Here is a 15,768-nt window from a genome sequence, read left to right on the forward strand (position 1 = left end):
TGAATCAATTTCACTGATTTTTTTCACTTAAACATGCACTAACACTTTTAGAGTCACATTCCCCATTGAAAGTGACTAGTGCACTAACTTTTAACCCTCATTGCGGTAGGTTTTATTACTTATGTACCCCTCTCTCCTTTCTGAATACTGTAACGGCTTTTCGCCATTTTCGAGATGATAGAGCGGTAATTAAGGGAAAAAATGTCGATCTTTCCCCAGTCGACCTGGACCAGCTAAGAGGCAAAAGAACGGGGACAAAAACCTGGACCAGAGCAAAGTAAAACAAGAGCCCAGAGCGCTGTAGTAGTTGAGCTGCTCAGAATCACCTGAGGGGAAGCGCCGTTGCTGTAGTCGTCTCCCACCGTTGACGCACCCCAGGAAACCGGTGAGCTCAGAAGGAGGTACATGTTGGTTTTTGCTTTTGTTTTACTTTTGTTACACTATGTTCTAATATTACTACTCCCTCTCTCGTTTTCTTCGCGTTTTATCTTCCTCCTAGCATTTTCATCAAATTTAACATCAAATGTGGCCGGTTTTAGTTATTCCCCCCCCCTACCGAAAACACTGAAACCCTATGTCAAAGCCGACAATCTCCCTTTTTTAATTTCTATTATTTTTATTGCATTTTTTATCTGTTAATATGGTGGGGGTCATTCGAGTAATGCTCTTATTCATGTTTTTATTGTACAATGTTCATGCTTGGGGTCACTCGGGTAATGCTTTTGTTCATGTTTTTATTATACAATGTTCATGTTATTTATTTTTCGTATTTGTGATTTTTTGTTAATGTTTTTACTTGTGACTGATTTCTTTTCGATGTAATCTGATTGGTACGGAACTTTTGATAATATTCAAAATTATTCTAGTTCAATATTTCAAAATCTGATTATTCTAATTATTACTGTTGTTATTATTATTATTATTATTTGTTTGTTTGTTTTGAATGTTGAACCCATGACCTCACACTAGAAACAACCAGGTGTGGGCTTCTCGGTTTTCTGAGATGTCTCGCCGGTGTCAATATGTGAGACATCTACGATGCAATATTACATAATAAGACTTTTAAGAGGTGAGACGTCTTGCCTGATACAAGAGTTGTGTTGCTGGATACATGAGACGTCTTGCTGTGATGGCCACGACTGGGAACAACACCATGCCCCCATGAGACCATTGAGCCATATCATCAATCTGCCTTATTTCAATTTTCTGGATATGGTTCTATTCTGAATTTTAGCTGAGTTCACTAGAGTGTTTATGGGTTTAGGTTTTAAGTTAAAACCAAAATGTCTAGCCCATGTCAAAATATGGGAAGTCTTGGGTGCACCGTTATGTATTGTTACTTCTATATAGGGAGCAAGACTTCTTTGTGAGACGTTCACCACTAGAAACAACATCACCCTAATGTGGACCTTGGGCCGTAGCCTCATTCTACATTAATTCAATTTTTTGGGTATGATTTTATTCTCAATTATAGCTGTGTTCATTTGAATGTTTATGGGTTTAAGTTTCAACTTGAATAAGTAGGTTTAAAAAATTTGGATTATCATATTATGAATGGTTCTTTCTGTATTTAATATTTTTATTTATTAGCTTAACTGAAATTTTTTATGTACTTCTATGATCTTTTAATTTTTTGTTAAAACTTAAACTTAATTGTGATGCGGGTGGGTTCAACCACATTGTGGTGGGTTTGGGAAGGGGGTCATGGGGGAGGATTCGGTTTTCCAAAACCTGCCCCAAACCCATCCTGCTATTGTCGAGGCACCCATCCAAGAGAATAGAAGAGGAGAAATAATTAAAAAAAAATTGATGCTCTGTGCAACATGGGCAACCTCATGATAGGTTAAGAATTCTTCATTGTACAGGAACATGCACTAAGCATCTACCTTTTGTTCATGGAATCTCACTAGAGGTTTTACTTTTCAGTTCTGTGGTTGAGGATTCTGACGACCTCCTCCAGGAAAGGACCATGACAGCTCTCAACGTTGCGTGCAAAAGTGCTCTCTGCTGCTCATCTCTTGCAGACAGTTCTAGGAACTCTGCGGTTTTGAAGATAAGATGCTCTATATCAGTCTCCTCTGGCAGTGCCACTAGTGGTAACTTTACTTGTGCAACTTCTTTACATTCATTCTTTTCAAAATTGTGTTGTGGTCGCTGCTTCCCATACTGTCTGGAAGCTGCTAGATGATTGGCATATGAGTGAATGCGGAGGAATTGAAACGCTTTCAGAAAAATTTATAAGAAGAGAGAATAATTTATGTATGTTTTGTTTGAACTGTTGTCATTGGATGTTCCCGTCTCTATAAGCAAAGCTAATACTGTAGTTATGTGCTGTAGAATTGCCAGCAAGACCATGGAAGATATCAGATGCAAGACTTGTCCTTGAAGACGGTTCTATATGGAGGGCTAAATCATTTGGTGCTTCAGGCACACAAGTTGGTGAGGTTGTGTTTAATACATGCATGACTGGGTAAGACAAACACTGTTTCCATTTTTAGATTTTTTGACTGTGACATTCATGCTTGTTGTTGGTCTTCTGTGGTCTATATCATAGTGAATAAGTGCATCGTACATAGTTCTGGCAGCTTGTGTTTATCTTGCTCAAGCTGGATGATATTTTTAATCTCTTCTCTTTATGCTTGAGCATTGATCAACCAGGGAGCCTTTTTTCATTTCTAAATACTTCTAGTTGTTCCTAATGTTAAAAATATACTTTTAGTTTTATCAAGTTAGGTTTGCAAACATCATGAATTTTGAAGGTCAGGCGGCTTGAAGGATTGACAAATGATAGGAATTGTAGCTTGGCCAAAAAGGAACTCTTGTTGAGAGCACTTGTACATTTTCAAAACATTCTGATACTATGTTATAAAATCCTTGGGTTATCAGCTGCACTGCATCCTTGTTTCCCAATATCCTAACCTATTAAGCATTTCTCTGTTTAACTAAAAATTTTAAAAATTAAAATTCCTCTTCTTCCAACTTCTAATTTTTCAATAGCTAAATTTAGTTCTCAGAATGTGATTTGACTTATGTTGTTATGACAGGTGAGATTGATAAAAAGTTTGTTGGAATCAAGGATCAGATTATTGGGTCATTGATGGTTGTCGTTGGTGTTCAATATGTTTGTTTTGCTTCTTCTTTAGTATCTTCTTTGCAGCATTATTTAGTGGGCTAGTAGTAGTTGTCTCCGATGGTTTAGATTTTATTGCAAGTTTGAAGCTGAAATTTTTTATGGTGTTGTCACAATTGCAACTTGATAAGATTCTGATGTTAGGTTATATGATTGCAGATACCAGGAAATCCTCACAGATCCTAGCTATGCTGGACAATTTGTCCTGATGACAAATCCTCATATTGGCAACACTGGTGTTAACTTTGGTAAATGGTGTTTGTCACTAAAATTTTTGTAGAATTTTTAATTAATAAATTTTACTTTGAAAAAGTTAATACCAGAAATGAACCGAAATCACATTCTGAAAGTTTCTTTCTTGCCAGATGATGAAGAATCAAGCCAGTGTTTCCTAGCTGGTTTGGTCATTAGAAATTTGAGCTTCTGGTAGTTGCACTTTTCTGACTGCCTTGTTTTTATTTGACTATAACATGTGTTAGGATAGACTTAAAAACTGGCATGTTGTTTTTTGGTTAATCTGTCAGCACTTCAAACTGGAGATGTGCGGAATCGCTTGGTGATTACTTGGCAAAGAGAAACATCATGGGTATATGTAAGTACTCTGAATCCTCAGTCTTTTTGCCCTTGGAAAATAGAATATGATAGATGGTGAATATATGCTGCATTTGTTGAATCTATTTTCCCTGTTATTTTATGCAACAGATGATGTAGATACTCGTGCTATCACACGCAGACTACGACAAGATGGAAGCCTTATTGGTATATTGAGTACTGAAGAAACAAAAACAGATGAAGAACTTTTGGAAGTGTCACGTACATGGGACATTGTTGGTAAGCTTATTTTGAAGTTTTTATAATTAGACTAAGCTGGCTATCCGTGACTATATCCGTGGCTGGGAGCCCTCTCACACCGTTGAGGCTCTTTTGTAGGTTGTCCTTGAATCATCTTAGGCTGTAGGGTACATTGTTGGCAGTCATTAGCTGGGCTTGAGACACTCTTGAGCACTGAGTGCCTTACGAGTTGAGACTATCTTTTTGGTCTCTGGTCCTTTAATTATCTGATTGAGGGATGACTTTGTTGGTGGTCATTGGCTGTTGAGACACTCTCAAGCTCCCTGGTTCTTGCATCTCTACTTTTGATCAGAGTACAGACCTATCCTTCTGCTCATCTTTAGTGGTCCATATTTGAGAGAGGTCAACCAGATCTCAAGGTTCTCTTGTTTTGCCAACAATTTTGTTGGAAGATGGGCCCAAGCCTACACGACCAAGGAAGGCCCACACGTCCAAGTATGTTAGAAGATGGGTTCAAGCCCACAGACCAAGGAAGAGGCCCCACACAGTGGTAACATGATAGTAAATAAAGAGTCATCTCATAAAGATGGCACTGATGTAATTAGTGTTGATTTTCAGGATTCCATGGATTTAGCTCATGGAGAAAAAGAGAAAAACACCCGTTGGGAGAAAAACAAGAGGAAGAAGAGGTTATGGACTTATATCTTAACCCTTCTCTTGAAGCTCAATTTATAGATTAATCAAACTACAATATTACGATTATGCCCCTAGAACTTAAACCTAATTACCTCAATCATGATTATCCAAATCTACATAAATCAAGGGAAGATAAATCAATTACATTAATCTAGGAAGATTTGACAAATCTTCCAACTCATGTGATAAGGATTCTAGATCGTGCCAAATCTTTCAACTCATGTGATACGGATTCCGACTCGTGTGATGACTCATCATGCCATCTCACGTGATCATGGTGGGTCCATATCGTATGGGTTGGGGCCCATCTTTCAACACTCTTGAATATGTGGGTCTTCCTTGGTCGTGTGGGCTTTGGCCCATCTTCCAACAATTAGTTTATGATTTATGTTTCTTATTCACTCTTACTAGGGTGAAGGGTCTTCTTGTAATATTAGTATTTTTTTATATCTATAACCAAACCCTAATCTTCCTCCTCTCCAAATTCGTCACTCTTCTTTTTCTCCTCCTAAAACTTTCTCCTTACAACTTTTCTTCTTCTTCTCACCCTTTAATCCTCTTCTACTGTAATTATATATCATGGAATCCTAAGTTTCAACAAACTCTATGTTATAGGGGCCTTTTCTTTTTGCACCAGTCTAATTTGCCCTTGTTTCTGGTTGTTTTGCTTTTTGTATTTTGGTTCTTTTTTGTCTTAGATGCCTCTTTCTTATCTCCTCTTTGAGGTTCCTCTTGTAATTTATAATGCTTAATGGATTCTTTTTCGCTGTTACTAGGACAAGGAACAAGTCTATTCTTTAGTATAATTTAAGTATGAACTATAACATTTTAGAACCTATAGGAGTCGGAACTTTTTGGGTTGTTTTTAGTTATCTAACGTTGTTTGAATTTTTTAAGACATCAAAAGTTACCAGGATAAAAATATCAATGTTATTCTTGCCTTACTCTGTTGATTTGAAGTTTTCTACAGTAGGAACTGAATTATCTCATCCTGGTTTTTACTGCAGGTGTTGATTTGATAACTGGTGTCTCTTGCAAAACTCCATATGAATGGGTGGATAAAACAGAATCTGAGTGGGAATTTTCTGAGAACAGAACCCATGCAGAAAATTATCATGTCAGTAGAATTTGGTTTCCTATTTGCAGTTCAAATTGTTCCAGTGGAGTTTCTGAATCTCTGATAGCTCATTTATAATATTTTTTTGGTTTGCTTTCTGTAGGTTGTTGCATATGATTTCGGAGTTAAGCATAACATTCTTAGGCGTTTGGCATCTTACGGCTGTAGAATTACTGTAGTACCATCAACATGGTCGTCTTCGGAGACACTAAAGATGAACCCAGATGGAATTCTTTTCAGCAATGGCCCTGGGGATCCATCAGCAGTTCCTTATGCTGTCGAAACAGTGAAAGAGTTAATTGGTAAAGTACCTGTTTTTGGAATTTGTATGGGCCATCAACTACTGGGCCAGGCATTGGGGGGTAAAACTTTTAAGATGAAGTTTGGTCATCATGGAGGAAACCACCCAGTTCGTAATCATAGAAATGGACAAGTTGAGATCAGTTCTCAGGTTACCATTTACTGTTTTAGTATTAGACATTTTCATTATATGTGAAGCAGGGAATACTTTCTTGTACCTTAAAGTGATTCTTGTTTCTTTTTCTGGCAGAACCATAACTATGCAGTTGACCCGATGTCTCTTCCTACTGGTGCAGAGGTAACACACACTAATCTGAATGATGGAAGCTGTGCAGGTCTTGCCTTCCCAGCTCGAAATTGTATGTCTCTGCAGTACCACCCAGAGGCATCTCCTGGGCCCCATGATTCAGACCCTGGTAATCTCCATCTCTGTTTCTCGAACAGGAAGATAAAATGTCAGTTTAATACTAGTCGTTCTTTTTGAAAAAAATCATCTATAGATATGATGCATGGGGAACAATTTTATCGTCGACATTCATTATTGAATGAGATGAACTTTTGCTTCTGCAATAGTTAAGGATCTGAGTGTTTGTGCTTGGCAAGAAGGCAGTGATGATCTAGTTAATATGCTTACTAATTGATCTCTCTTGGTGCAGTTTTTGGTGAATTTGTAGCAATGATGAAAAGAAGTAAGAAAAATGTTTGATTCGTCTCGAGGATGGAATCCTGTCATCTCAGTTTTCCTGGTGCAGCAGGCGAGAGGGAATTGTATGTTCTTTGAGATGCTGATTTTGAAAGTGATTCAGGAAAACAGATTCTTGTGGTCTCTGTAGGTTCTGTACTATGATTGATTTTTCGTTTCACAGAGTATAAAAAATTTGAGGCATAATATTTAACCCTTTTTTCTGCTAGCTTCTTTTTCTATTCCACCTGCTGTGCTCTGGCCATCTCTGCAGGAAAATGATATTGAACTGAACAGGGGTGTCTTTGTTTGCTTTTCCCTGCTGTGCTCTGGCCATCTCTGCAGGAAACTGATGTTGAACTGAGCAGGGGTGTCTTTGTTTGCTTTTCGTATGGGGATTTGTACAATCTGTTATGTTTCAGGTAGTGTGTATTATATATGTTTTTCAATCAAATTTTCTAACATTGGGATCATATAAAAGTGAATCCTGATTGCTGGAAAGTCGATATAAAGTATGACTTGTTGCACAAGGTCACAAGCAACTATTATAACACAACTAATGGTCCTTGTAGACTTGTTGCACAAGGTCACAAGCAACTACTATAACACCACTAATGGTTTTTGTAGACGTATTTTTATTAAAAATATATTTTTAAAATTTCTTTAAAAAAAACACTAATAAGGTCTCATAGTTGTAGAAAATAATTTGTTTTAACAAAAAAATTTTAAACCACTTCTATCAGTGATGGTAAATTTCATTTTAGACAATGCACTAACAAACCCTATATATTTTCTTTTACTTCTCCTTAGCTTCCCTCTCCAGCACTTACCCGCCTCTAAAACGAAACGATTTTCCCTAAGTCGCCTTGTACCCAACACCTATGTTTTTTGTTTGCATCTATATAAGATTTTTGATCTATTATGTTTCGTTAACTGTTGTGCAATCAATTCTTCTGTTGCATTGGGAGTGTTTTTGTTCATTGATGTGCACTTAAAACTAACACATTTAAGCTAATTTAGAGGACTGTTGATGACTTCTTGCAGATTGGTTGGGTCCACTTTGGTTGATATTCACTCTACAAGGTTAGGTCCAGTGAAGCATCTCTATTATTCTCTTCTTCTTTGACTAGGGAGTCACAGTCCAATCTCACGTTCCTTTAAAACCGAACGAACGACTTTGCCTCACATCCGTCCACCGTTTAGGAAGTCTCTCACCATCCATTTCTCTTAAAAAAACAGAAAAAGAAAGCTGAATCTAGATTCTGGAGCACTGCATACGTCCAAAAAACACTGAAGAGAGAGAGAAGGGCGAATACCACGCATTTGAAAAAAGAAAACACAAGGGAATAAGATTCCGAATTGACCCGAAAAGGTTTTTTGACAATTCGGTTGAGACCCCCCTAACTTTACCCAAAAGAGTCTGTTCCGAACAGTTACTACATCTGAACCCTTCTTACTGCAGAAAATTTAAAATTTTAATAAGAATGGACACTAAAAAACAACCAAAATGAACTCCACGACAGACAAATCCCACTGTGGCTGTTTCTTTTCAAATCAGGCGCAGCAGTACGTCCACTCCTCCTCGCCTACCCCGCCGGTTTCCCCTACGCCGCCGTAGAACGAAGTGGCACATGCAGCGGCTGCGCCCCCCAGATACGGCATCGAGCCAAACGCTCGAGCAATCGCGTTCGCCAACGCATGCTGCTCCTCCTCTTCTTCTTGCCGCTCCGGTTCCCTCTCCTCGGCCCTGCACTTGAGGGCCTCGAACATTATCTCCGGCTCGTGCTGCATCGCCCGCAGGACGTCCGCACACGAGAGACCCGGCACAGCGCGCGTCACCGCGAAACTGTGGGGCCCCTCACTCTGCGAAACCCGCACAACGCTCGGCCCCCCGAACAGGTTGTGCAATCCCCCAAGCGCCTCCTGGTACGCCCCGCCCAGAAACATTCCCAGGTAATAACCACCTCCACCTCCTCCGCTCCCCTCCATCTCGTGCAGAGCCAGGCTCCCTGCCCCGCCTATAAACTTATCCACCTTCCCGTCGCTGTCGCATGTCAGGTCCGACAGCACCCCCTTCACCACCGGCGGCTCATCCAACCTGTGGATCGGCATGATCGGAAACATCTGCCCTATCGCCCAAAAATCCGGTATCGATGTAAAAAGAGACAGATTCACATGATAAGTCCTCACCGGATCGTATGCCCCGATAGCCTTCGACACCAGCTGGCATACCCCATCGACCGCCGCCAGATTTTCCAGACCCAACGTGCCGTCCTTGAACTGCTCGACGCATCGCCGCTTCAGCTGCTCCGCGAAGTGCAAGCAGGAATCGTATTCCCCACGCACGGCCGAGGCCATCAGGTTCCTGTAATCCGCACGGGCCTCTTCCTGAAGCCCTTCGATGTAGTAACCGATGTTAACATCCAGCATCGGAGGCTGTTCGGCTGCGGATGACGAAACTGCCTCAAAGACGAGCACCGAGTGATGGGACACCAATGCTCGGCCGCTTTCGCTGCATATGACAGGATGGCGGACAAACTTTCGGTCGCATGCATTGCGCACGGCTTGGACAACAGCTGAGGCGTATTCTTCTAATTCGTAACCAACGGACATGTCGGAATCAGAGGAACGAGTGCCGTCGTAGTCTATGCCCAGGCCACCACCAATGTCAATCACCTTCATTCCGGCCCCAAGCCGGACGAGCTCGCAGTAGATCTGAGCGGCCTCACCAACCCCGTCGGCTAGAAGAGCCGTCGACGGGATCTGAGACCCTATATGGAAATGCAGGAGTTGGAGGCAATCGAGCATGCCTTCCCGTTGAAGCTTCCTGGCCACGGATAAGATCTGCATAGTTGTTAACCCGAACTTGCCTTTCTCGCCGGAAGTTGATCCGAAATGGCCCGAGTGCTTGGTCCGCAGCTTCGCCCTCATACCGATGATAGGTCGGACACCCATCTTGCGGCTGATCTCGATAACCAGATCGACCTCTTCTTCCTGCTCCAGAACGATCACAGTGTTCATATCCATTTGTCTAGCCATGAGCGCAAGGGAAATGTATTCGGCATCTTTGTAACCGTTGCAGACCAGAAATGCTTCGGGACTTCCTTTCAAGAGGCAGCTCATTGCAAGAAGAAGCTCCGGTTTCGATCCGGCCTCGAGACCGAACCGAAACGCCCTTCCAAAATTGACAATGTCTTCCACAATGAAGCGGTCCTGGTTGCATTTGACGGGATAGACTCCCTGATAATGGGAATCGTACCCGTGAGATCGGATCGCGCAGTCGAAGGCTGATTGCAGGGAGTGGAGGCGGCTCCTCAGGACGTCTGGGAGGCGGACGATGAGTGGGAGACGGAGGCCTAAGCCACCCTCGGTTTTCGGATCAGACGCCTTCTTGACAACTTTCATAAGATCAATCTCCTGGTGGGGGAGGGTGTCGGCGCCGTAGGGGCGAGCGGAGATGTTGCCAGCTGCGTTGACGGAAAAGTACGGCGCGCCCCAGCCATCGACTTTGTACAAAGAGGCCGAGAGGTTAGGGGACCAATGAGAGGGGAAGGAGGCGGCGGAGAGTTCCATGGGGGAGGGATTTGTCGCCCAAGGAGCGCCGGAAAACATTTCCGGCGCGGGAAGAGAGCTATCCCCGGCTATAGCGGCGTAACCAGGAGGCGAAGCAGCATCTACGCAGCATGCCAGGGCCGGCATCTCTTCCCGATCTGTTGTAAATAATGAAAAGAAAAAGAGAAAAATCTACGGTTTTAAATTCTGTTTGTGAAGAAGGGGGCTTTGAAACGCGCCGAGGCCGGAGCCCCGGCTACCCCCCCCAAAAGAAGCAGAAAGGACTGAGAAGAAGGAGAGAAACCCTAACTCGCCCTTACAGAACACAGAAATCCCCACGCCGACCGCTCAGAAGACGGAAAATTAGGGGTGAGGCAACGAAAACGAGCGAACAAGAAGAGAAAACAACTGACGAACACAACTCCGGATCTCCTTCAGTACTCAGAAAGAAGAAACTCCCCGAAAAGAAAGGCAAGAGTGATAGAAACCCCAATCGAAACGCAACAAAATCGATCACACACCCAACCGGAATCACTGCCAGAAACCGAAAAACTCACCGGAAAATACTCCTCAAAGACCGATCAGCCGATCACCTTCAAGGGAACCCCGCCCAGAGCAACCTTCCAGCGAACCCTAACCCTAACCCAGACGAGGAAGAGACGGAAAACAAGCAGCAATAAGCAACAGGCGTAGAGATGATGATCCCTGTGGAGGTTTTGGCAGGGAGAGAAATCGGGCTCAAAGCCGGAGAAGTGTGCGAGAATTGCATAGGAAGCGAAGCGGATTTATATAGCACTCCAGTGGGCCCCTTTCTTCCCTGGCAATCAATTACGCTAATAAATAATTAGCCTGGAAATATCTTTCTCATCCTTTTCGAAATTTATAATATTTTTCCCTATTAAGATCCACCAGGAATTCGACTTCCACACAGCCGCGTCGAGTGGCCGCGTGGCCGCGGGCCACCTGAAAGAAAAACTCGCTCGACGGCACTAACGAATGAAATCCATGTCAGGGAATTTTGATCCGACGGCTTTGATTGACCCGCGGATAAGAGATATCGTAGCAGGTGAGGTTAGGCCGGTTTTTCGTGAATCAGAGGAAAGGCACGCTCGCCAGGATTAGGTGGCAAGTGGCCGGCGTGTAATGCTCAAAGAAGACGATAAGATGAAAATTCAAAATAAAGCAATCTCAGCCGTTCGATGATGGAGGCACACGCAGACGCAGGTGACTTAAAGCCGGTTCGAACTTATCCGGACGGGCATACAAGATTAACGGTCACGAGATGAGAAGGAGGTGGTCCAGTGAGGAATTCCGGGAAAACAGTTTTCGAGCTGCACTAACCAAAACCTTATCGGGAATCCCTCCTCGACGCGCTTTCTAGACGCGGGAAAATGCCACGTAAGGCAGGAAGCCTGTCAAAGGTTTCGGTCTGAGCCGCCGGTCCCCGGCGGCGGGTCAGTAAGACGCAAGAGCTTGCGTCGTAGGAGATAGGGAGAAAGAAGTTACCCAAACACCCCTGGCATGTGCTCGGGAAAAAAATCGTAGAGAGGGGAGGACTGGGTCGAGTCGGGACTGGTTCAGGCGGATACGGGGGAAGAGAAATGTAAAAAAAGAAAAGGGGCCCCACGGTGACTGAAGGATTTGGGTGCGTGCTTTATGCTGTCAGCCATAATTGAAGCGTCTTTGGAGTAGTTGAAACTTGAACGTGGTCGTCGCTTCAGATTTTTGCCCTTTCGGTTAGAAAGCGAGACCCCATGAGAGATGTAATTGATTTGTCTAATAATCCAAATCAAATCAGGACTCAGCGGACCCGCCCCTTCTTCAAACTGAGACAACCCGGCTGAGTCAGGGATCAGATTTGTCGGGTCGAAACACCATTATCAGAACATGATTTTCACATGGTTCGAACCATGGCCGGCGCGGGTGTGGACAAATGATCCGTTAAATGTGCCTCACACCCATGGACCAAACCCCATGTGGCACTCTTATCTCCCATTCGAATCCCTCCCCCCCAATAGCCTCCACGTGTACAGTTTGGCTCATCGGGCCCCACACGAGTACTCGAGAATCATCTCCTGATTAGTCGGAGCGAACCCCATCATCAAAATCGTCCACATGTCGTCAGGTCAGTCCACTTAAATGGCCCCACAACCTGCCACAGTCACGCTCTCGCTGCCGAACCTAAAATCTCGGCGAATGTTACGGGATTCTTCTCGGCAGGTGGGCCCGTCGGGATTTCGAACGCTTTCGGAGATTCTTCACGCTTCGCAACTTTTCCTCGGCCTCGGAAATAACAAAAACACGTCCCGAGCGGATTCCAAACTCAAAATTCTTTTTCTAATTTCCGGAAATAAAAATTCTAGAAAACGAGATCACGTGTCCGAAGAGCTGCACCCTACACGTGCATGAGATCAGAAAAGTCAAATCGTGACGTGAACGGGTCGTTGCGGTGAGAGGGAAAGGACGCTGGTGCCCCTCACCAAACGGTTTTCTTCAGACGCGAGGGCCCACCTTTAAAGGGTTTCGAGGCGCCGCGTCTTTGCCGTTTGATGATGTGGGGCCGCTCGTGAGATGCGGTGGTTAGGTGGGAATACCACATCTTTCCGGGGAAAGTATTTTCCATTGATTCGTAAGTCCCGGAAAAGTGGAATATTCAGCGAATAAGACTTAGAAAGGCCCTTGGGTCAAAAATCATCAGCCATGATCAAATTTGACTACCTTTTTTCTTTTTTGAAAGTTATTTTTGTTGTCACCCTTGAATATGGATTAGCAAAAAAAAAAAAAAAACAAGTCCAATATGAAATTATGGACGCAAAAATTTGATTGCCAAAATTAATCCCTCGATCGAATACTACTAACTATTATCTAAGCAAAATAGGTGACACATTGTAGCATATGATGCAAGAGTATTGTCATCCAAACAAAGGAGATATCACATTAATACCAAATATCACATGGTGTCGTAGAAAAGCTCTACTAAAAGAAAAATAGGTGGCGCTATTTCTAAAAGGTGTCATACTCTCGTAGGAAGAGGAAATATTTTTCTCACATTATGTATAGTTAATCAAAGGGAGAGGGAGAATATAAAAAAAGGTAAAGACACTTTTTGGGAGAAAACTTTTGGAGTTGAGAAATTGTTGGAAAAATTAACTAAATCTTCTAATCCCAAACTTTATGAAAATCTTCATGTAACCTATAACAACCACAAATTTTGCTACATTTCTATCAAATTCTCTTAAAAAACTTGACAAAGCTTTTGCAACAAGCGAAAGTGTGTTCTCCAAAGTCGGGTTTGGAGAGAGCTATGACACTGGTAGTGGCTGAGAATAGTAACGACACTAGAGGATATTGGGGCAGACGGAATAGCATTGTCTGGAGGAAGAGTAGCGGCGCGGACCGAATCACATCGTCTAGATGGGAAGAAGAGGCTATGCAGGGAGAGTTTTTTTATTTTATTTGTCGCACATGCGTCAAAGTAGTAAAGTACTATTAGTATTGTCCTAGCGAATCATGTGAGTCTTAACTTAAGGTTAACTAATGATCCTTTAAACTCAGTTTGGGTCCAATGTCACCTTTGAATCTCAAACAAATAAAAATTGAATCAACCCCAAAACTTGACTCAATATCGATCTACTTCCGGTATCAAGACACAATATCAAATATTCAAAATTGTTCATGCTTGACAGTGATTTTGTTATCTTCCATTGCAACCGCTATTAGGTAAATCATGTATAAAAATAATTTTTCTTATCCTTTCCCTTCTACTCCAAAAGATGATAAAAGTTTTTCTTTTTGTTTTCCTCCATTAGTATCTTTTTTGCAAGGGGACATAAACTTGAGTCAACAATACTTGCTTCAAAACTTAGACTTTGATAACTACTCTTCACCTTCTTCACAAAATTTGTGGATGCATGAGAACTTTGCATGGACAATATCCTTGTGCACTTACTCAATTTGGAGTCTTTAAATTTCAATAAAAAGATGCAACCTTATCCGATCATTTTTTATTTCTTCGGTTTGACCAAGTTGGCTGACTTATGTTGAAAATATTAGGGAGTATATGACTTTTGTTTCGAAATATTTACCAGTGATGGCATATAAGCAAATTTTGCTTAGAAAGGATAAAATATTAAATTTGTAGAAATACAAATGGATAAGATGATAAAAGAAAATATTTTATATAATTAAATATTTATTTTCCCTACATGACATCTTAAAAGAAAATTTACATTTTATATTAAAGTGGGTTTTTTGTTTAAAGAAAATCCCAAATAAATATCAGAAATTAGAGGATGATTATACAAAAAAAAACTACTATTTTGAGCCCACATTAGAGGGAAAATGATGGAAAAATTATCTCTCTCAACTAATTTTTCATTGAATTTTTTTTATTGGAAATTCTCTTCGACCGATTTTATTCCATAATAATCAATAAGAAAATCGATTATAGTATTTTTGTCTAAATTAAAAAAGGTAGAAAATAGAAAAGAAATTAATTTTTCATGTGCATTAGGTTTATTTTTCCTTTTAAGTTTTTTTATTTTTTAATTTTAATTATTTTTTTTACTAAAGTCTATTAAAGTTAATAAGTAACTCGTTTATTTGGCTTAGAATTCTACTCCCACAAGCATATCCAAGGCCCCCATTGGGCAGTTGACGACACATTAAAATGTGAAGAGGGTCCCACTTTGCCCCTAGCATCATGAACAAATATCAGTGTTTAGGACCACCACTTGTAGAAACGTGCCACGTGTTAGAATCTGAATGAGCATTTCGTGGAAACTTCCTTGACATTTCATGATCCCATCCAATGTAAGGAGAAGGAAGTGGCATGTGGCTGCAGCTTTTCCCTTATCTTCTGTCTTCTCTCTTCTCTCTCTCTCTCTCTCTCTCTCTCTCCAGAAGAGTGTCTCTATTATTACCACCAAAATATTCAGAACAAACATGAAATTATTGGCCGCAAAAGAATATTTTTCAAATGGGTATTTGTCCCCATCAATAATTCAGCTAGAAAACATCTCTACTGGGTGAAAACAAGTAAAATAAACTGGTGCCTTTTGAGGTGTTTATGCCCATGAAAGGGAGTTAAGAGAGATGCCATTTTATCCCTTGCATCTCAACAATGGCCTTTTTTTATATTCTATTCCAAAAGGCTTCCCTTGCTTTGTTTCGTAGGCTAGACATCTGCATAAATTACATTAAAAGTGTCTCTACTCGAGGAGGTATTCAATGAAATCTTTTGCAGATTTGTTACTTGAGGAGACGTGCAGTTCACTTGATGAGAAGAACAAATGATACAGGAAATAGGAAATAGTATCCTATGTGGGCACCATTATTATTATTCTAAGCAAGGTTCATCGCATTAATATTATATATTCTCCCGAAGCATCAGGCCAAATACCAAACAAGCTAAGTTATTACGGACAAATCTGAAACATATTGCCTGAATAGGGTCTTGATCATGAAGTGGGTAATTGCTACCCGCTTGCAAGAAGAGAA

The 15,768-nt window shown here is 41.5% G+C and overlaps 2 protein-coding genes across 2 annotated transcripts; one reads left to right on the plus strand and one right to left on the minus strand.

Annotated features, from left to right (window-relative positions):
* The first annotated feature begins 233 nt into the window (after window positions 1–233).
* Window positions 234–7,149, plus strand: LOC137938900 (carbamoyl phosphate synthase small chain, chloroplastic-like). Its single transcript, XM_068783998.1, has 11 exons — window positions 234–401; window positions 1,927–2,096; window positions 2,338–2,470; window positions 3,290–3,378; window positions 3,496–3,556; window positions 3,655–3,722; window positions 3,833–3,961; window positions 5,626–5,735; window positions 5,839–6,186; window positions 6,286–6,451; window positions 6,692–7,149. The coding sequence occupies exons 2-11, from the start codon at window positions 1,970–1,972 to the stop codon at window positions 6,739–6,741; spliced, it is 1,281 nt and encodes a 426-aa protein (XP_068640099.1). The 5' UTR covers window positions 234–401; window positions 1,927–1,969; the 3' UTR covers window positions 6,742–7,149.
* Window positions 7,150–8,039: 890 nt separating this feature from the next.
* Window positions 8,040–11,013, minus strand: LOC137938700 (arginine decarboxylase-like). Its single transcript, XM_068783703.1, has one exon. The coding sequence runs from the start codon at window positions 10,414–10,416 to the stop codon at window positions 8,272–8,274; it is 2,145 nt and encodes a 714-aa protein (XP_068639804.1). The 5' UTR covers window positions 10,417–11,013; the 3' UTR covers window positions 8,040–8,271.
* Between the last annotated feature and the right edge of the window lie 4,755 nt (window positions 11,014–15,768).

Source organism: Aristolochia californica, unplaced genomic scaffold (assembly GCF_029961685.1).
Source record: "Aristolochia californica isolate CCGP_79_NKW_82.1479 unplaced genomic scaffold, dmAriCali1.0.hap1 SCAF_8, whole genome shotgun sequence".
NCBI lineage: Eukaryota > Viridiplantae > Streptophyta > Magnoliopsida > Piperales > Aristolochiaceae > Aristolochia > Aristolochia californica.